Genomic DNA, 20,965 nt, shown 5'->3' with positions numbered 1-20,965 from the left:
CCTTCATACCACCGCTCTATAGTGCTGGAGAATTATTTATTTCTCGCTCTATTCCTCGGAGGATAGTGTTGACAGCTTCTCATCTCGCTGTCCGACTACCACTAGCTTCCATTAGGCCAGGAATTGCAATGTGATGTCTTTGTGTGAGGTTCACCAGTTGTACCACATTTAGAGCTATACGAAAGCAGAAGTGATACTGAGGCAAAGAAAGAAAACATTTATTGTTCATGAATCCGGTGTCAGACAGGTCCTGGCAGAAAGAACAGGGAAGTTGAGGTCTTGGTTTGAGGTCTCTGAAATAATCCTGCCTCCCCCTCACTTTCAGCAGGCAGCTGGACTTTGGAATTGTTCCCAATTAAGAAGAACAATCAGCACATTCGTGTAAAAGCGATACATTGCAATTGCAAAAGACAGTCTAACATTCCACAAGACAACTAGATTTTACAATTGAACTTTGTGATGCCAGTCTTAGTTTATACATACTATATTATTATAAAAATGTACAGAATAACATTTTTGTGTCTCAGTGCAAAAGATATATTCCAAAAGAATATCATAAAAGCCGTGCCCTTGATAAATGTCCCCCAACCTCTCCCCCTCTCTGTGCCCAAACAGTATAATAACTGGCCTTTTTAAGAGACCGTCAATAAATAACCAACATAAGCAGTTTTACAGTCACCGTCAAATTAGCAGCAGTGTTTCAGCTTTGACTTTAAATACATATTCACAAACAACAGTGTGTCACTGTACACCCACAATTCATCAGAACAACTTCAACAATAGATAATAATTACAGTTGTATTGATAATAATAATAACCATGACAATAACAGCAAAAAAAAAAAAAAAAAAAAAAAAAAAAAAAAAAAATGCAATGTATCACATCTGCATTAAAGTATTTACATTTGCTTATTCAAGTTCTGTGGCTTATTTTCCCGTGTGTGAATTTCCCAAGTAAAAGAAGGCAATGGAGTGTCTCTAAGGTAAAGGGGCAGGGAGTGGGGAATTTATCAGCTGGTACAGATGCTGTTGATGGAGATGATGGCTGGGTCCACCAGGCCCATCTCCTCGTGCTCGTTCACGCACAGCTGATAGCCACAACCCCGCCTGCGCTTCAGCGGGGTCACCTTTGCATCAGGCTTGGCACGAGGAGGGAGGAGAAAGCCCACGCTGCCTGCGATTAGCATATGCCAAATGCTGTGGATGTAGAAGTAGTTCTCCTCCGTCTCCACGAAGGCGTAGAGAGCCACAGCGGACGTGGCGATCATGGTGCCCGGGAAGAGGAAGAACACCCAACGCTTCCAAGTAGGAGGGTAGCAACGCCGTCGACGAATGGTGCGCACCGTCTGGTAGATGAAAGGCAGACAGAAAATGTCAGCTCACACAGAGTCATTTTTTTTTCCAGTTTAATCATTTCAATTTAAAATTTGCAGAATTATTTATTTGGAAATATGTGCTGGTCAATTCTGTCCAAACCCCTGTGAATTTCTGTGTAACAGCTACAATAACCTTGAAGTTAGACAGGTGAGTTTAGCAATTGAGGAATTACTAGACAGGCACCAATAATTTGATCATAACTGGCCAATGGACGTGTAATCCAGTAGAAAAAAAACTGGGTTGCGTAAATGCAAATGCACACTGAAACAGCTCTAGCACTAGTAATACTATTTAGACTTGCTACCTGTCAATTTTTGCTTCTAGTTGGTTACCAGGTGCCATGCCATTTTCCTATTGGAAGACTGCAACTTTGATCACACCTCCTTTGTAGAAGCTCAGGACGAAGTGTGTGAGATGTGAGGAAGCAGACAGAACAAAGTGAAAAGTGAAACTGTAAAAGCTGATTAAACAGTCAGAAAATACACTAAACTAAGCGAGAAACTGAATGAGGCTGAGACAACCAAGGAGCTGCTTTCATCTCTGGTATATGTTTATTTCCTTGATGTCAAGTTTTACTAACTAAGATAACTTCAGTGTTAGTGATCTGCTGGTGAGCTGGGTCAACTGGTGATATGCACATGAATGAAGCCGATGTTGTTCATCTCTGTTGCAGTTGTAGAGAATTTGATAGTTGAAGAAGAAAACTGTACAGTTAAAACTCATTTAGCTCATTTAGTGCGTGCTATTGCCGGTATACATTAACACTGAATTAAGAATTCTCAGTTCAATTCAGTTCAATAGTAACAGTGTTAATATGCAAGCTTTGTTTTTTGAGGATCTGTGTATTCTGGGAAAATGGATTTCTCATTGACAAAAGACATGGCGAGCCAACCACTTTGATGACATTGGCCCTCTACTAGTGTGGTTACTTTTATTTTGAAGGGTACACCCAATTTCCAAAAAAAAAAAAAAACAAAAAAAAAACTCCCTAAACCATTAAAGAACTAAAAGACTTGATCACAAAGGATTTAAAATAAGTAGCTCCAACTAAACAAATTTAAAGGAGAGTCATTTAAATGGACTATTTAATTCAGAAGAACATAACTGAATTGTAGTTGTTGGAGCTGTTTTCTTTATTTTCCATACAGTTTTACAGTAACCAAACAGTTATAGTTGTGAACAGTACATTAAGTTTGACTGATTTGCACTTGCATAAAGGTTTTTTTGTTTTGTTTTGTTTAGCGGAATGCTTTGAAAGGTTTAAGTTGTATATTTCATTTTTTTTTCTTTTTTGCACTCCAAAGCACTAACACAGTCTCTAATTTAAAATTCACCTTCATGCTCCTGTCTCTGATTGTGTCTGTGCCCACATCATATCTTAACCATTACCCCCTCTCTATGAATATACACATGTTTGTAGGTATTGGTCTACTTTAAGGTCCACACTGAGGGTTACAGACACTTTGAAAAATAAATGCGGGTAAACGGCTGCATTTGATATCTTTCATTTTGTATTTGACAGTAAATGAATATAGTATTTTATTCTTTTCAATAGCGAAAGTGCTTATCCACTCTTTAAATGGCCTTGCAGTTTTCAATCTCAGAATTGCCAGGAGTGTTGTGGAGCGAGGCTCGGTCAATTCATTTCCCTGCTTTATGAACAGTTTTCAAAAGGGCCTGATGATTGTGCTTGTGAACTATTTTCAGCTCTTAAACACTGACAGCTCACACATATTAAATTTCCCTAAACAGGATTATAACGAATCCCTACATTAAGGTAAATATAAATGAATTATTAATTAAAATAAATATGATCTAAGGGAAATGGAGCTAACTGATTTATTGCACTACCTATATTCTAGATTACATATTTTCTTCCAAGTGGAGGAAAATATGTATCATGAATCTTTGTACAGTCAGGGTTCCTGCTCGTGCATGCAGTCCTTTACTCTCCGTGGTCATAAACATTTTTCTGGTAAAGACAAACATTTTCAGGCTAGGATAGTTTATTCATAAGTCAGGGACCCCACTTAGACCGGAGAATAACGGATAGGGCCTGTTTGGCACTGAGAGATCTGAACTTCTCCCCTACCACTTACAGCAGATGACACCCCCACAAAGCAGCAGACGCTCTGTGCCCTCCGCTTGACTGATCTAATTTGGTTGTGTCTGCGAACATTCAGAATGCCAGGCTTTGCAGAAACATGACAAGTTGATATGAAAGGGCCTTCACAGAAAATGTGCGATCCTCAAATTCAGAAGTACAGCGCTGAAGAGAGAACGCAGAAATGCAGACATGCAGTATTGAACAGCTGATAAATTATAAAGTGACAAGGAATCAAAGCATGTGCCCAAAAGCTATCTTTGGGGGGGGAAAAAAAAAAAACCTGCAACATTAGCATTTGATCCAAGTGACTTTTTATGGCAAAGTTGCGGCTCTCGTTTTGCTATTGTGGCTATTTTGTCTGCAGTGCATTGCTATGAGAAGATAAGAAAATAAAATGCCCTTGTTCCCTTAGTCCTTTTAATACTGCTCAAGATGTGTACCCTCAGTGCTGTAGATCTCACAGTATACCAACCATGGTATTTGTACTTTGTATTTGCTGAATAACATATGTCAACAAGTCATCTGTAATTGAATTACAGATGGGCAAAATCCTTAGGGAAAACACCCAAATAGCAGAAGCCCATGGCTTTATGTAATGCTCTGAAAAGACTCACATTTGAATGCACAAGATACAGTAGTGCCGAGCATGGATTCTGAAGGGCTTCTTGTTAATCTGTGAAGAAAGGGATCTTGTCTATGGCAACATATACTGTATTCTACCATTAGCACCAAAGCCGGAGGGTTGGCTCTGTGGAATTAAACAGTACTTCATCTTTCACAGTTTTTGTTGAATCCTCCAACTCTCTGAGAGCTAACTCTCAGAGCTACAACTCCCACACTTATTCAATGCAAAGCTTTCACTGAGGAGGCCACAAACCTTGTTTTCAAACTCATGTCAGAGCTTTGGCGTTAAAGGCTTTTTTTCCTCCAGTACCTTGCCTGAAAGACTATTATTTTTTATCTTCTCAGTTCAGGGAGCACATTATGACTCGGAGAAGAGTCAGTGAAAGTACAAGCTGACTTATAATGGAACTACAAGGCATGACTAATACCCACAGGCTGCGAAACTTTTAAAGCTCCTTCCATGCTAATGTGAAATAGCTTCATCGCTCAGAATCCCATAGTTTCAGGCATGCACATGTTGTAGCCCCATGTAACCTTAAGTGACAGATTAAGTCCCTTTACACCTACAGTGCACCAGGAACAATAGAGGGACAATGCTGACATTCTTCATCTGCATGTTCAAACATGTATTGGACATGTGAGTCCATGACATCAGCCCTACATGTATGGAAAATCCCACATATTTATTCCTGTGCAAAAACAATCCCTCGAGGAGCAGCTGAAGTGTTCACATCCCATACACTGAGTCTGGAAAACAAATGCTGACAAACTACTATTTTTTTTTTTTTTTTTATGTGTAAAACAGAAGATCAACCATGTTACAATATTTTCATTTCGTCCGTGTAAGTTTCATAATTTCCTCTGAAAGTGCCATAAATCATTTAACTTGTTTGGTCATTCTTTAAGTAAAGACTTCTGCTCAGTGTGTATGTGATCATGGACTAAAACTAAACAAGTTGTAGACATTTGTGCTCCTGTGCAGGAAATCTGGATTGCACTTACCCATGCCACCGCCATGATGCCCAGGGCAAACAGGCTGGGTCCTAACAGGTTCCACAGCCCGTGGCGGTCCAGCTGCAGAGCCATGGACAGAGACATCGCCCCCAGCAGGTACAGCACCTTGACACAGACCACAAAGATCAACAATGGCCCTTCTAATATTTTAGGACTCTGTACAGTGAGATCAAGAAAAAAAAAAGAAAAATGCTTTGGGTTTGTTATTTTTTCCCCACAAGTTGAAAAAATGGTAATAGAGGCTTTGCAGCTGTCAGAAGTCTCTTAGCAACAGTGACTTGTGCCATCATGGTGGCCAAGTGGAGGAAAGTCTGCTGGAATAATAAACAGATAAAAACCAGACAAAAATAAGAGAGATAGCTAAATGCAGGCCAACTCTGTAACATTATGCAAGTGAGGTAGATTTGTTACAAAGTTTTTTGTAAAAAAAAAAAAAAAAACCTATCTGGTCCTTTTGGCCGTATCCTGCATTCATTTCAACTTGGAACGCATTAAAAATAAACTCCAACTTGCCAACGGTCGTCCAACTCAAAATTACAAGTTGGAGATTCAGGCACCATTTCAGAGCTCTGATTTCTCTGATTTCAGTTCAAGTGATGTCCGAGAACAGAAAAACCTTTTGTTGTTCGGTATGAGAACGTCGCTGTGGAACTGAGGCAAATACAGCTGCATACACTGAGTCTCTTTCTGTTGGCATCCATTTTTCCTGAGTGACACTGTGATGGCGATGTTGTCGGAGGTCAGAAATGTACAAATTGGAAACACCAAGTTCCAAATTGAAATGAATGCAGCTCATTTAACCGACACAACCAGCTGGCATTGTTGGCAAGCTAAGTACCAACCTGTAGCAGGCTAATTTAGCAAAAAAAAAAAACTGATGTTAATGTAAAAGGTGCACTATGCAAAATGATGCTGAAGTGAGGACCTTTTAGATTCAAAAGATAGAAAAAAAAAAAAACTGGAATAAGCAAAACATTTTATGGTTGAAACTACATGGTTCTCATAGTCAGGCTGACTTGATGACCAATTCTGTGCTTCTTCTGTGTTTTGTTTTGTTTTGTTTTTTTTTTTGTCGTTTGAGACTAAGTGGTCCTCACTTCAATCAACTCTTAATTTTGCATAATGCACCTTTAACCTGCAACTTCTACTTCGTGCTACCTTGAGACACAGATGAGTTAAAAACAGTTGCTTAGAAACACAACCAGTTGCTCACAGCGGCTGCTGCCAAACGGCTGAAGACCTCCAATATGGCTGCCAGAAAGAGTATTGACACACAGAACTTGAATGGCAGAGAACAAAACTGTTTGCCGCAGTCGTTTAGCAAGCACAAAATTAAATGTTGCCGTTTGTGTTTTTGACACAATGCACAGAGTACAGTGTGCCACACTCTCTTGAGAACTGAAAAGATAGGCTGTGCTGTGGCAGCTTACTGAAAGGAAATCAACATTAATAGTTACTGCCAACTGGAACGCAAAAGTTAGCCCGGTACAATGGCCATAGCGCTTCACACTGCTCAATTCAATTCACTTCAGTTCAATTCAAATTTATTTGTATAGCGTCAAATTATAACAAAAGTTATCTCAAGGCGCTTTACAGAAATCTAACAGATACTGGCCAGATTCGAGGAATAAAATCTCCCCCAAGAGCAAGCACAGGGTGACAGTGGCGAGGAAAAAAGAGAGATGGACAGACAGATAGAGAGGGAGGGAGAGAGAGAGAGAGAGAGAGAGAGAGAGAGAGGAGGGAGCATTACATTGCAGGACATTGTGCTGTGTTGAGTTCATTAGGAAAGGCCATTCTATTCCAAAAGTCCTGTGGCATTCGATCACCTGAAAGCCCTATTCAGCGTGAGAGAGCCACAACATAACAATAAAAAATAAACCTACTGTAACAATAGAAACTTACACTATGAAAACAATTGGGCTTTTGTTTTTTGTCAAGCTCCCCATTTGACAAAAAGCCACAGGAAATAAGAGAGATAAAGCTGGAGACAAAAAAAAAGATCAATAAGCTGTGCTACGTGCGCTTTGGGAAACCTTAGCCTGTCCGGATTGCCTGGGGTCTGTATTCGTCTGTGGCCTAGGTGGGGGAAGTGGCAGGGAGTGGGAAGAGAAACTGAGGATTTTAAAGTGGGAAGGGATGACCCGCCTGCAGGAGAACACGACTAATTGGCTCAGACCAAAGAGGAGAGGAGCGATGTGGTGCAGCCTGAGGACTCCACGCAGCACCGGTCATCAGTCATACTGCGCCACTGGAACATACAGCAGCACGCACACACGCATACACACACGTATGCAGTTACAAAAGCACACACACACACACATACATCGCTCTCACACAAACTCTATTTGCCAAGGCACAATTCACTAACATTGATTTGCATAGCCTCAGCACTAACAGTAGCACTAACCTTGCCTCATATAAATGTCCTTGCAAGATATTTTCTGGTCATTGTAATGGTAGTCTGTGTTTGTAGGGACCTTTGGACCTCCAACTAAATCTGGTATACACACACACACATGCACACAAGTGGGCATGCCCCGGGTCCTTCACCCTCTATTGCTGCTGCAGTCACATAAACAAACGAACAAACAAACACAGACACACACACATTCTTTTTCTAGTACACACACACACACACACACACACACACATACACACACAAAGTTCCACTTGCCAGTCCTGACATGTGCGATTTGATTAGTGACTGCGTAGTGCAGCGCTCAGCAAAAATGAAAACTCTAGAGGACAGCAGATGTTCAGGCACTCTCCCTCACTCCCACTACTCCGCCCCCTTCCACCCCTCCTCTCTCTCTCTATCTCTCATTTATGGACATGGACACACACAAACACACACATAAACACACGCACACACACACACACACACACACACACACACACACGCTTTCCCTCAGACTGTTCCATCTTGGTGTGCAGCCAGGGAGTGACCCAGGGAGAGGGTGCACCTGTTAGTGTTTACTCTTATCCACCGCAATATGTCAACAACCAGAGAATTTAGCACCACGCATCGCTGATTCCAACACATTGATCTTTCAATTTGAGACTACAAAATGTGGCATATGCAGTACTCATTAATAGCCTGGCTCGATCGCTTTCTACCAAGTTTTCCTCCTCCGTACCTCTTCTCAGCACTCTAATCCCTCTTCACTTCGGGGCTTATCTCAAGTTGTCCACCACTAATATGGAGCACTCAGCTCAGATGCTGCCAGACTGCGTATCGCCCCCAAAACGCTAAGCACACATCACAGTGGACATACAATGGTCCGACAGCTCAACTCACTCCTCTCCTCTCCTCTCCAGCCACCTTTTACAAACTACAGCCCAATAAAAAATCATAGTCTAATTGGAGCCCGACTGATATTAACTCACCACAGACATATTGGTTAGTATCGGCTAATATGAAGAAAAAGACATAAGGAGCACTTGAGATTATTTTAAAAAAGTGTTATCATGGAATAGCAAAAGATTTTGTATTGTAAGAAATGTATTGTTCGGCATTAAAATATCAAGCCTCCAGTGCATATCTTTATTACAATTATTTGACTGCAAATTTGAGGATTCCTTGCTACAAATGTGTTTTATGTATATTTAAAAAAACTGGCAGATATATCATTATTGAAATTTTTTAACTGCCAAATGTTAATATTGCCCCCCAAAGCCAAGTACTGGTTGGACTCTTTCTACTATATATTTTCTTTCTTCGACTAAGTGACGTGAGTTGACTTCAGTGAAATGAGGAGTTGGTACGCACCTGTTTGATGATGGACTTGAGCCTCGCCATTGCAATGACAGTCACCCACACGGACATGAGCGAGCCAAGGAAGTCGCAGAACTGCAGGACGTCATACTCCATGATGCAAAAGACGACGATGCCTGGCTGGTCACAAGCATGGTAGAACTGGGGGGTAGGGTTGGGGGGAGCAGAAAAAAAACATGCAATTTGTAATTTTTGTGGTCTTCTTACTTGAACTGAAAGTTTGCACCATTATTTATGTGTAGCTGAACATTCAGTGATCCTTGAGTGGTTTAAAAATCTCGGTGTACAATGTAAAAAAAATGCATGGGCACTGATGAAAAAATAAAAACTTAATGTATAGTGTTTCTGAAAAACATAACTTTTGCTAATACAAGGCTTTATACTGACAACGGTATGCTACATGAGGTGCTTAAACATGTACCATTTTGAATCAGTAGAGTAAAACCAAAGCTGTCAACAAATCCACTGTTAAATGGCTGTAAATTGGATGTTTAGTATCAAGTGAAAGCAAAATACGGTGGTTAATCCGCATCCACCAAAGTATATCTATTTGAATATAATTAGACATTTATTTTCCTTTCGGCAGTGGCATATTTTACACTTGGTTAATAAATAATAAAACCATCAGGTGGAGTTTTGACATTTCCTGTCCACTGGAATATTTCGCTCCATTAACCACAATGAGCAAATCTTACTCTACTTTCTTAAGTCTCAAAAAAAAAAAAAAAAAAAAAAAAAAAACTCAATACAGTGACTTATAAAGCAGTAGCATTGCTTCACTATTGTTTGCGCTGGTATCAGACCCAAAAATATTTTATAGGTCAGCTCTAGTTTAGTATTCTGCAGAGGGTAGGAAATGCACCACTCTGATTGTGTGACAGTCACTCACCGTGGAGAAGAACATGGTGAAGATGTAGACAGAAGCCTCCAGAAGGTAGTGGCTTCGGATGGCGATGGCCACAGGCGGAACGAACATCAGGTTGCTGAGACAGAGGAGCAGGGTGGAGAGGAGCTGGAAGCTGTAGGAGTAGGCCTCCGAGTTGTCGGTGCAGCCCCAGCCGTCCCAGCCTAACACACATGCAGATATGGTATCACATACAGTGGCTGGTTTGTGCTGGACATAGAGCATTTGATCTGCATTGCAAAAAACTCCATGTTAACAAGTCATTTGGATTCACATTGCGCCTTAAAACCCTGCTTTTCTTAAAACAAGTGAAACAATGACAGCCCCAGAGGTCGTTTGTACAGCAGCTTATTACGAGCTATAGTTAGGTTTTAAACTTAAATGACCTCTAGTGGTGCTGTAAGTAACGACACCAGGGTGTAGTATGAAGGGAGAGACAAATTCCCCTTCAGGAGGCTGATGGTGTAGCGGATGGGTCAATAAACATGACTTTCACTCAGCTGGCCAGCTCAAACCCAAGCTACAGCAGTGTTAACTACAATTTGTAACCTTAACCCTGACCTTTTCCTAACCTTTACCATCACCACAAACCTTTCCCTTACCTTAACAATAACCTTTTCCTAACCTTAACAATCACAAGAAACTTTTCCCTCACCTTAACAATAACCGTTTCCTAACCTTTACCATCACCACAAACCTTTCCCTTACCTTAACAATAACCATTTCCTAACCTTAACAATCACGAGAAACTTTTCCCTTACCTTAACAATAACCTTTTCCTAACCTTAACAATCACGAGAAACTTTTCCCTTACCTTAACAATCACGAGAAACCTTTCCCTTACCTTAACAGTAACCTTTTCCTAACCTTAACAATCACGAGAAACTTTTCCCTTACCTTAACAATAACCTTTTCCTAGCCTTAACCATCACAACAAACCTTTCCCTCACCTTAACAATAACCTTTTCCTAACCTTAACCATCACAACAAACCTTTCCCTTGCCTTAACAATAACCTTTTCCTAACCTTAACCATCAGGACAAACCTTTCCCTTAACTTAACAATAACCTTTTCCTAACCTCAAAAATCATGACAAACCTTTCCCTTACCTTAACAATAACCTTTTCCTAACCTTAACCATCACAACAAACCTTTCCCTCACCTTAAAAATAACCTTTTCCTAACCTTAACCATCACAACAAACCTTCCCTTGCCTTAACAATAACCTTTTCCTAACCTTAACCATCAGGACAAACCTTTCCCTTAACTTAACAATAACCTTTTCGTAACCTCAAAAATCATGACAAACCTTTCCCTTACCTTAACAATAACTTTTTCCTAACCTTAACCATCACGGCAAACCTTACCCTTACCTTAAAGATAACCTTTTGCTAACCTTAACCATGTATTTTAATACATGGTTTATCTGATTATTATTTAGAGACGTTCCTGTGGGTCATATTAGAGGATTGGAACAAACAACCTGTGTGGTTGTATGGATTGGAGGAACTCTGCCAGTGGGATGAGATAATACTACTTGCTTCTAGTGCAGTTTCACTTGTTTCAGGAAATTTTCTGGGATCAAGTGTAAATATGATGAAACAAGGTAGACCAAGGCAGATCAGCCCACCAGGATGAAGAAAATCCCGGAAACAAGTTGATTGGTATTGAAACAAGTGGGATAATCTCATTCCACATGCAGATTTTTTTTCACTCGTTTGAATTAAAACAAGATTTTAACAATGAATATAAGAATAAATGACTTTTTAAAAAGGGGATTTTTTTTGCAGTCTATTCAAGTAGGGGTGCTGACAGAAAAAGCTTGGGTTTTTACACCGCTGATAAATTGGGAAAAGATGTTCAAAGACATCTTCTTCCCTGAATTCTCGACAAACTGTAAGAACGCCTCCTCAAAGCTTTTGGCTAAACAGATGGTAACAAATCCTTGGAGAATCGCTCTGTTTCAAAAGCTCCAACAGTTCGAATTTATCTGTCAAAATGAATTAAGAGGGCCGATAAACAGACATTCCTCTGTGAAAAATAATCGAAAACAGGTATGTGTTAAGTCGTTTATTCTGCACAATAGAGCCTCCTGATGTAAGCCCACTCCTATGTTAAAACACTCATGCTTTTCCATTTGAATTGGATCCTTATCAAGTGGTGGATTGGATAAGACAGTGTGTATTAAATATTCATTCCCAGTGGTGAATGGAGGGTTTGCAGTTTGAGACAGGCCAAGGGCAAGTGCTGAATACAAAGCGTCTGCCAGGAACCAGTCATACATAGGCATGGCCAGCCAAACTTTAAGTATGACAATGAAATTAACTGAGGAGAAACCGGTTCTAATAAAAGAAGATCAAAGGAGTTTTTTTTTTTTTTTTTTTTTTTTTTTTTTCAAAAGCCTCTGAGGACATGCCTTGTTTGGTATCATAAGCTCATCTTTTATTGAAAAGTTGTTCACAATTAAGAGCATGTTTTATTGTCTTATCAAAAGGGCTTATATTAGAAGATTAATAATGAGGCAACCTGTGACTTATTGGACTAAGCCGCAGACAATTTAATCACACCATTGTGAGTTCAAGTCTGGATAATGACCTATGTCATCCCACCTTGCACCCTCCCGTCTTCTTGTCACTCTCCATGATATATTATCCAACAAATGAGAAAATCTTTGCTGCTGCAATGACCCAATTTCCTCACAGAAATCATTAAAGTTTCATTTTATCTTATAGGCAAATAAATCTTTTGACTACAACTTAAATCACTTACTGATTAAGATTACTAATTTAAATTACTAATTACTGATCACTGATTAAGATTAAGAATTAAAAGCATCATTGAGCATACACCACATTCATGCTATTATTTCACCGCTTATGTGGGTTTGTTTAACCAATAAATGGCTCCCACAGCTATGTGCAACAGTCATCTGGTGGTTTGCGTTTACAGTGTGAAAATAAATGAAAAATAACTCGAACAGAAAATCCAATCAGACCAGCTCTTAATCTGAATTTCGCTCCTAATCTGAATTTCACTCGTTTCCGTCAGCTTGGCTGTACTGCACATGGATATTATGCACAAATTCAAATCAACAACTCTCAACAAGAAAATTGTAAGCCTCAAGAATGAATGGATGATAGACTAAAGCCAAGTATTTTGTTACCTGCTTTGCATTCACATGCAGCGTAAAGGTAGTTGTTGGTGCGCAGAAGTTTGCACTGTCCGTATGTTCCGCAGTCATTGATGCACGGAGTCAGGTATGAGCGCATATACACCTCAGCCGTAACATTGGTGCACGCCTCAAATCTAGGAAAGGCAAAGACAGGCAGAACATTAGAGGGAAACGGGAATGGGGAAGTTAGGCGCTGTGTTACTGGAGCAGGAAAGTGCGTTTTTAACAGGGCAAAGGCAGAAACTGGCACAGCACCTTGCACACACACCCTCTCCACTTGCTGTCTCTCTTCCAATTGGATTTGAACTGGCATATTCTGGACCCAAAATGGAATTTTATTTATAAACTGTTTCCTTTTTTTTTTCCATCACAGCACTGTGGGGATCAAGAAGTCAGCTCAGGTCAGTCGGATGCCACTTCACACTTCACTCTGCCAGTTAAATTGTGAAACTTCAACCTTGATGATGAATCTTCACTCCTCGGCTGCAAAATTTCACAAACTTCATCTGCATTTATTCTGTCTTTTTGTTTGTTTGTTTGGTTGTTTTTTGTATCATAAATCATATCAACTGATGCAACTTTTGGTGAACAATCCCCAGCCTTGTGTGCTATTGTTTATGATTGATGATGATGTAATTTGAGATTGTTTTTAGCAACCTAACTGTACAGTAGCGTGAAAATCCAACAATTTGCATTAAGCCTGTGTATTTGTTATTTGTTTATTCTTGATATTACATGGAATATGAACACAAGACTGAGAATGTTTGGCCTACATGGTCCCTTAGGTTTTATAATCCGTAACAAAAAAGCAACTCCAGGAGGTAACAGACGTATAGCTCTTTGTTTCTTTTCTTCAGATCCCATTTGTTCCCTGATGTAGCTGGTCAGGGTTTTTTTTTTATTTTTTGTTTTTTAAGAAATTGGAAGAGCACCTTGTATTTACCCCACCTCTTTTGTCACTAGCAAGCCTTGATTGATTTAGCATGTGTTTATGTGTTAAAATCAAACAGACAGAAATGTGAATGTTTACCACATGTTGTACTATTTCAGCAATGCTCTCATGTGAGGATGAGTCCAAGTACCGCACCATCTGTTATTCAGATTCAATTAAAACTCTCAAGTGGTTTGGAAAAATCTGCTTGATTTTATTCTGTTCACATTTTCTTCAGTTAGACGCTCAGCCTCACAGTTCAGCCTGCTGAATACCTCATACTTACGAATTCCTTGCAAACTTTAATTTTGACATCTTAGAGGAAAAATTCACCTAACAGACAGCCTTTAACCGTTATATATCATTAATTTATAATGAGCCCATTTCAGAAGTGATTTAAAGTGCTGTCATTTACTTTATTTGTTGCAACCCCCAGAAGGGCTTTTGACAATCCCCAGAGGAGGAGTGTGAACCAGTGACAATAACCACACTTCCATCAACATTTTTATGTGAAATGCTGCTGTATCAAAGAAATGGCAAATGTTGAATAAAGTCCCAAAAATGTGACTAAGAGTTTATAGGCGTGCTTGAGGTGAATACTCTCTTTAACGTTTTATTCAATAAAGAAATGCAATTATTTTCAATGGAAATGCATTTGGCAAATGAAAACAGGACATGTGCACAGGATTTAATCACATGCACTTTGGCTTCAGAGGTAGCTGGCTGGTGGACAGATGCAGAAATCAAGACATTCCTGTGTCTGATATTTGCAAAGAATGTAAAGGCGATGTTGACGGGAAGCATCAGTGCAATGCAACCATTTACAAAGACTGGTGCAAAGTACAAATGCAAAAATGTGTCTTTGTAACTAGGCACAGCCATACAAACTGGTTGCCCATAGCAACAGTCTGATGATGTCGACGCAGTACGATAAGGTCAGCCATGGGAGGCTACGTTTTATTTGCTCAAACAGATTTTATGGAATTGTATCTTAATTGCTTGATGTTTTTTGCATCATTTAATTGTTTGCTATTAATAAAGTCAAATGATTTATGGAAATGCAGCTGATGAGAGTGAGAGTGAGTGACATATCCTTTATTCAAAAGAGTGACAGAAGCTACTGTCAGTAGAGAAACTCGTTTATCTGTGTTTTCGACGATGGATTTCCCCCTGTATGAACTTTGGTGCAAAGTGAGTCTAGAAACAAAACTGTGTTTGATTCTGAGAGACTGTTACAAGCGACCCAGCTCTCTCTCTCTCTCTCTCTCTCTCTCTCTCTCTCTCTCCACCCCCCCTCTCTCCCTCTCTCTCTCTCTCTCCCTCCCTCCCTCCCTCCCTCCCTCCTCTCTCTCTCTCTCTCTCTCTCTCTCTCTCTCTCTCTCTCTCTCTCTCTCTCTCTCTCATTCCCCTGCCTCTCTCTTTCCTCTGCCTCTCAGGCCCAGCAGCTGATGGCAATTAGGGACAGTTTGAGCCCCATAAGTAGGCCTGGAGTTTTCCTCACAGGGGACGGCACACACCACTTGCAACACTTTGTTTGTTGTTTCCTGCTCTTGTTTGTTAGTGTTGACTGTCTTTCTTTCCTTCTCTGCTGGGAAAGGGGGAATCCAGTAGTCCCATTTCTCAGGCTTTGTTTGCTTGTTTAGTTTATTGGTCTTGTTTTGGTTGTTTAAGCGGCGCTCTGGGTCTGATGGCCCATTGCATTGTTGGCCCCGGGGCTTTTGCCTCCTTTCGTTATATTTGTCCAGACCTCCTGCCTCATTTATTTTTACTTGAGAGGTTTATCTTTGCTCTGTAAAACAAATTTACTGCTTGCATTTACATTTTGGGCCAGCCTGCTCTACATGTTGTAGGCTGTTTTTTACAAAAGCCAAAGGTTTTGTGGATGTAACATGGAGTGACAACAAAGCCTGATGTTAACTGTCAGTGTTTTGGATGGCTGAAAAGATTTCTGCTGTCATATTCCAGTGTGCCTGTGCTGGAAATGCAGTATCATGATGCTAAGTAATCTCTCTTCGGCCATTTATCCACAGGAGAAAGAATAGCACACCATCAAACCAAAAATCGAAAAACTGACCCCAAAAAATGCAAGGTAAAACACCAGCAGCTGGCTTTAACAGGCTTAGGTGCTTTAAGGTGGATTTGTTAAAATTCTGTGTCCCACAATAAACGCTGTTAAAATTCCATCTCATCCTAATGTGATAACGTCTAAAATCTCCCTTCAGGAGCTCAAAATCCAACCATAAAAATACCACGACATATGCTAGGTGGGAACCAGAAGCATGTTTATGAAGCCAATCTCAAATTAATCTAGTGGGTGACAGATGGGAAAGGAAGTAAACTGAATGAGGGAGGCTGCACTGCTTAAACTGCAGGCGTGCATGGTGCCTTCGTTAGAGGGCACCATAGAGGGTAATAACGCTGGTAAACCACCAGTACGGTTTAAGCAAACTATCAATTGAATCTTACAGCCGTACAATGGTGATAAGACTCTAAAAATATTGTATCGCCTGTTTTGTAATTGCTTGCTGTGATTGACAGCAAACATTGTTTGACATAGTAAGAAAAGGTTTTGTGACCTTGAGAACAACCCAAATAGCTCATAATGAGCTGTAAAATGTCAAAAATGCATTGGTGTCAATGATTCAACTCAAACTTTTTGCTCCAAAGTTTAGCTTTTTGGACGAAACTCAATTTTAAGGTCCCCAAAGCCACAAATCTATTTCTGTTCATTTCAGAAGTATAAAAAATCTCCTAATCTTGCCAGCAAATGTTTTTCAAATTATAGATCATTATGGATATGGATTTTGAGTTCTGCAGTGAACATATCCAAAAAAAAAGAAAAAAAAGAAAAAAAAAAGAAAACAGAATATAAACAAGTAGGGAACTTCTAATGACTATTGATCCAGGTGTAGTATTGCTGTTGCTGCTCTCACCCGTGGTCAGTGGCACAAAGCGAACGCAGGCTGAGGTACCAAGTGCCCGTTTGTGGGTAAGGAATCCTCAGTTTGGTGATATTGGAGGAAGCATTTACAGACAGGAGAAAGCCGGCCACCGATTCTAGAAAACAGGAAACAAAAGCAGGAGATATAGTAGTGAGAGTGGGAGTTTTATTTCTGTCATGTCCCCAGAAAAGTGAATTAATGCCATGAAACCATGAATTTGAAACTGGAGAAAGTGCCTCACTCAGGAAAGGTGTTTATTATTGGCAATATTTCAGTGGACCAGCTGATAAAATCTCAATTTTATTCTGCACTGGGGTTACAAGTTTGTGGCTATATTTACTTACCCGATTCACATTTCACTGAAGAATTTTCACGTAGGAAAAGAGGCATCCCATGGTTCAGACAGCCGAACACTGTGACATTAGCTCCTTTTACTGTAGACTGCAGGGGGGGAACACACAAACAAACCGCACAGTCATGATTTATCCATCCAGCCATCGTCCATCTGGTGACATCATGTTAGTGTGTTGAGGCTGTTCAGGATTGTCAGGTCTCATTTCGTTCTAGTGGTGAGATAGTTAACTTCAGAACTAACAAATCAACTGCAATTGCTTTCCTTCTGTTTGTCTGAGGTAGCTAAATGAAGATGTTGGCACTTCATCTCCCTAAACCATGAATTATTAATTAACAAGGCTCATGCATAAGAAAACCTGGAGAATTATTCAAACATGTGGAACCGGCATATGCATATGCAAAATGTCTGATATCGCACAGAGGTGAAGTCAGGTCGGTATGGTCTAATGCAGTGTTCCACTAAAAGAGAGCCGGGGTAAAAACTAGTGGCAGAAAATACTGGGTATGTTCACAAATTGGTGCTCTGGGCATCAATACAAGCTAAGGCACCACGTTTGACTCTTCATATGTTTCAGAATTGATCTTTATTTACTCGTGTTGAGAAAAAGAAATCAGTTCATGACACAAATTATTAGTGTAAAGGGACAATAAGTAAGATTGTTATTTGCATATAGCAAAAAAGTATCATTTATTTGCATGGCACTGAAAGATTTATCAGTTAATAACAGTGACTCAAGAATTACTAAACCAGGTGCTGCAGATTCTGGCTTTAAGTCCATCCTCTGCTTTGTTATAAACACTCCCAACATTTCAAGACAGTCCCATTATCTGGATTGCACATACGGCTTTTTATTTCAGCCTTGACAGTTTTCTACCGTTTTGGATTTTATGCAAGATGTCCAGTTGTTACGGCTGCTACACAGAGTTCTGCTGGCTGCGAAACACCAGCACAAATATGACAGTGAAAACACATAAATAGGAAGTGAGGCACAGTTCCTGAACACTTAATGCTTGAACGGCCAAATTTCTTGTTTGTGATGGGCCAAGAGACAGCGCCACCATTGGGCCAACCATGCAACAGCACCTTGTTTTTCCTCCTCCCGATCTGCCTCCATCTCTCACTAGACGTATTTCAACTACCAGCATCATATTTGTAATAGCTTTGCAGTGATGCACAAAATAAATGGACGGCAGAGACACGCAAACAGGAGGAGATGTCAAGTTCCAATATCTGTTGAATCTTTAAACGTGATGAGGACTTCAAAGAGACCACATCTGAGATCTAAAGCTTTACCAGAGAGCCCAAAAAACTGCCAATTTTTCATCGGCAGTGTATCAGGCACCATTTCACCTGCAGTTGCTGGACGATAACCTAAATGCTCTGCGCTTGATGTGCACCTCTCCAAAATAATACATCAAGTCAAGTCATTTGCTCCATGGGCTTGGACCCTGCTCATCACTGCTTGCAGTTCTATTCATCCCTTTCTATTGTCCAAACCATTCACACAGAATTCAAGAAACCAAATAAATGCATGTCACAGGGTCATACTGACCCTCCGTTTGCTTCTCCACACCACTTTCTTTTTCAGAACTGAATTTAAATTTCCCTGATTACTTCTAAGCCCCAGTTTGGCCTCCAGCAACATCTCAGATCTTCTCCCATCTATGAAGCTTGACTGTAGCCTGAGGGCCTCGGGCAGGAAGCTGGCCATTCCTAAACGCCCTGGGTCTTTGCTGTTGAGGCCCTATAGGCTTTGGACAGCCGTGCCTCAGAAGATGACTGGTAAAGTCTGTTGAATTGTTTAAATCACGTCTTAAAACACATTCACGCTGTCAGGCCAATACATGATTTTATTTATTTATTTATTTATATATTTTTTTTATGTTTTATTAGTGTTGCATTTTCCCATTTTATCCTTCTGTACCTCATTTTTAATTCATGTCTGGCATTTTTATTGTTGATCTTGTAAGGTTTTATTTATTGTTCTATTGCTTGTAAAGCGCTTTGTGACACAGTTGTGAAAATTGCCATATCAATCAAGTTTATTATTATCATTTATAAACTTGATCCATTATGCAGATGTTACTTAGGACTGTGAAATGTGGCTGGCAAAAATATAACTCAAGCAAGAATGCTATGTCACAACCATGCAATGCTCAAGGTTACCGACTGAAGCAAACTACTGTAGCAAACTGGTGAGTTATTATCTCTACAAAGGCAATATAGCATAACAACACCCAAACAGAGAAGATAGATCAGAACAATTACTGAGCAATGTATCTAGATAATACTGTAATTAATTACAAGTTGTTATTCTAAAACATTTTTTTTGTCGTACTCATGTGACTGCTGGATTAATTTCCCATGAGTCCTGCTGATGATGTACCAAACAGGACATGATGCCAACTGATGTGGGAGCACTGATAAAGTTGGCTCATGCAGCAGCAGAAATTGCAGCATGCACCGGTCATGCACAGCCTGATGCTCAAACTAATTAAAGCAAAATTAATTTGTAATTTGGCAGTTGCTATGAAACTGGACACAAATAACACGATCATCTTATTATTTTTTTTCTGCTCAAACCTTCCCATGTTGGCCAGTAAAAAAAATTTGGCAAGTTTCTCACCTTGTCAGTATACTAATACTAACAAGGTGAGAAATGTTTTGTAATGTTTAGCAGGCACTGGAGCCTTACTGTGATAACAGTGACATATTTAACAAGATATGCTATACTATGGCATAACATTGATTGTAGTGCATGCAAAATTTCATCTGCATAGTCCCAAAGTTTTATTTAAAACTCTGCAAAAAAGGATGAAATGTGATTAAAACAATCCAGTTTTGGTGAACTATCAGTGGAATAAAATCTTATGCGGATTCTTTTCACGTCTTTTCACAGTCTTTCACCGAGACTGATGCAAGGCAGAGAAGTAGCTCCGGCTATTGTCTGCCCAAGCCCTGCGACTGTGCCAAAGAGTGCCCCACTGCTAGTGGCTGACTGGATTCTGTGCCCGTGACAAGCAAGTGACAGATCATTGCAAAGGGGAGAGAAGTGCCCACAGAAAAATATAATAAGATATTCACTCTGAGGAATACATCTCACTGCTCATATAACAATCACAGCAACCAAGATTCATCACAGCACACTGCTCTTTTACATTCTCATTTTTATGCCACAGAGAATTTCCCCAAAGACTTTATCTACCAACCAACCAATCAATAAATCATCCAACCAAATATTCAGTCAACTATCATCACTTCCTAAAATGAATTCAACCAATTGTCATCTGAAATATGTAATTTAAACTCAGCATTCAAAGGCTGAAGTTAGGATTTTACACTTGCTCCTGTAGTTATCTGATCAAATACTCACCTGCTTTCTTTTAGGAGTAAAACACGAAAAAAATGTCCATGTGCCAGCCATGTAACCGCATTGTTACCATGATCCTGGCTCCTTTTCGCCATGTAACCAACATAGGTGCATTCCTACAACCATTAGTATCTGAAGGACAGCCAAACGACATCTTATCATACCCCGGTCTGCCAATTTTACATTTTGCTCCCTCTGAATTTGAGACATATGCCACCAGCGAAACACTGGTGTCTCATTCTGAGCTTTTTCTGCTCCCACAGGAAATACCATGACCACACCAGCATCCATATTTAGCAGGGTAGCTCAGCCAGACACTTTGTAAGCCCAATTACCTCCCTTGTTAGATGGGGATTTTCCTTGGGCTAGCTGTCACATACTTAGTTTCCTGA

The 20,965-nt window shown here is 40.0% G+C and overlaps 1 protein-coding gene across 1 annotated transcript in view; it reads right to left on the bottom strand.

Moving 5' to 3' along the window:
- Positions 1 to 240: 240 nt before the first annotated feature.
- The window catches only part of tmem8b (transmembrane protein 8B), a 35,594-nt gene continuing 14,869 nt past the window's right edge, over positions 241 to 20,965 (bottom strand). The window contains exons 7-14 of the mRNA XM_030060383.1: positions 17,193 to 17,289; positions 16,856 to 16,963; positions 13,908 to 13,923; positions 12,967 to 13,109; positions 9,789 to 9,967; positions 8,894 to 9,040; positions 5,110 to 5,226; positions 241 to 1,345 (exon numbers count right to left, since the gene is read on the bottom strand). Coding sequence (XP_029916243.1) covers positions 1,010 to 1,345; positions 5,110 to 5,226; positions 8,894 to 9,040; positions 9,789 to 9,967; positions 12,967 to 13,109; positions 13,908 to 13,923; positions 16,856 to 16,963; positions 17,193 to 17,289 — 1,143 coding nt within the window. The 3' untranslated portion in view covers positions 241 to 1,009. The remainder of the gene's footprint in view (positions 1,346 to 5,109; positions 5,227 to 8,893; positions 9,041 to 9,788; positions 9,968 to 12,966; positions 13,110 to 13,907; positions 13,924 to 16,855; positions 16,964 to 17,192; positions 17,290 to 20,965) is intronic.

This window comes from Myripristis murdjan, chromosome 9 (assembly GCF_902150065.1).
Source record: "Myripristis murdjan chromosome 9, fMyrMur1.1, whole genome shotgun sequence".
Lineage (NCBI taxonomy): Eukaryota > Metazoa > Chordata > Actinopteri > Holocentriformes > Holocentridae > Myripristis > Myripristis murdjan.
Note: the sequence above shows the minus strand (reverse complement) of the source record. Positions and strands in the feature narration are given on the sequence as shown.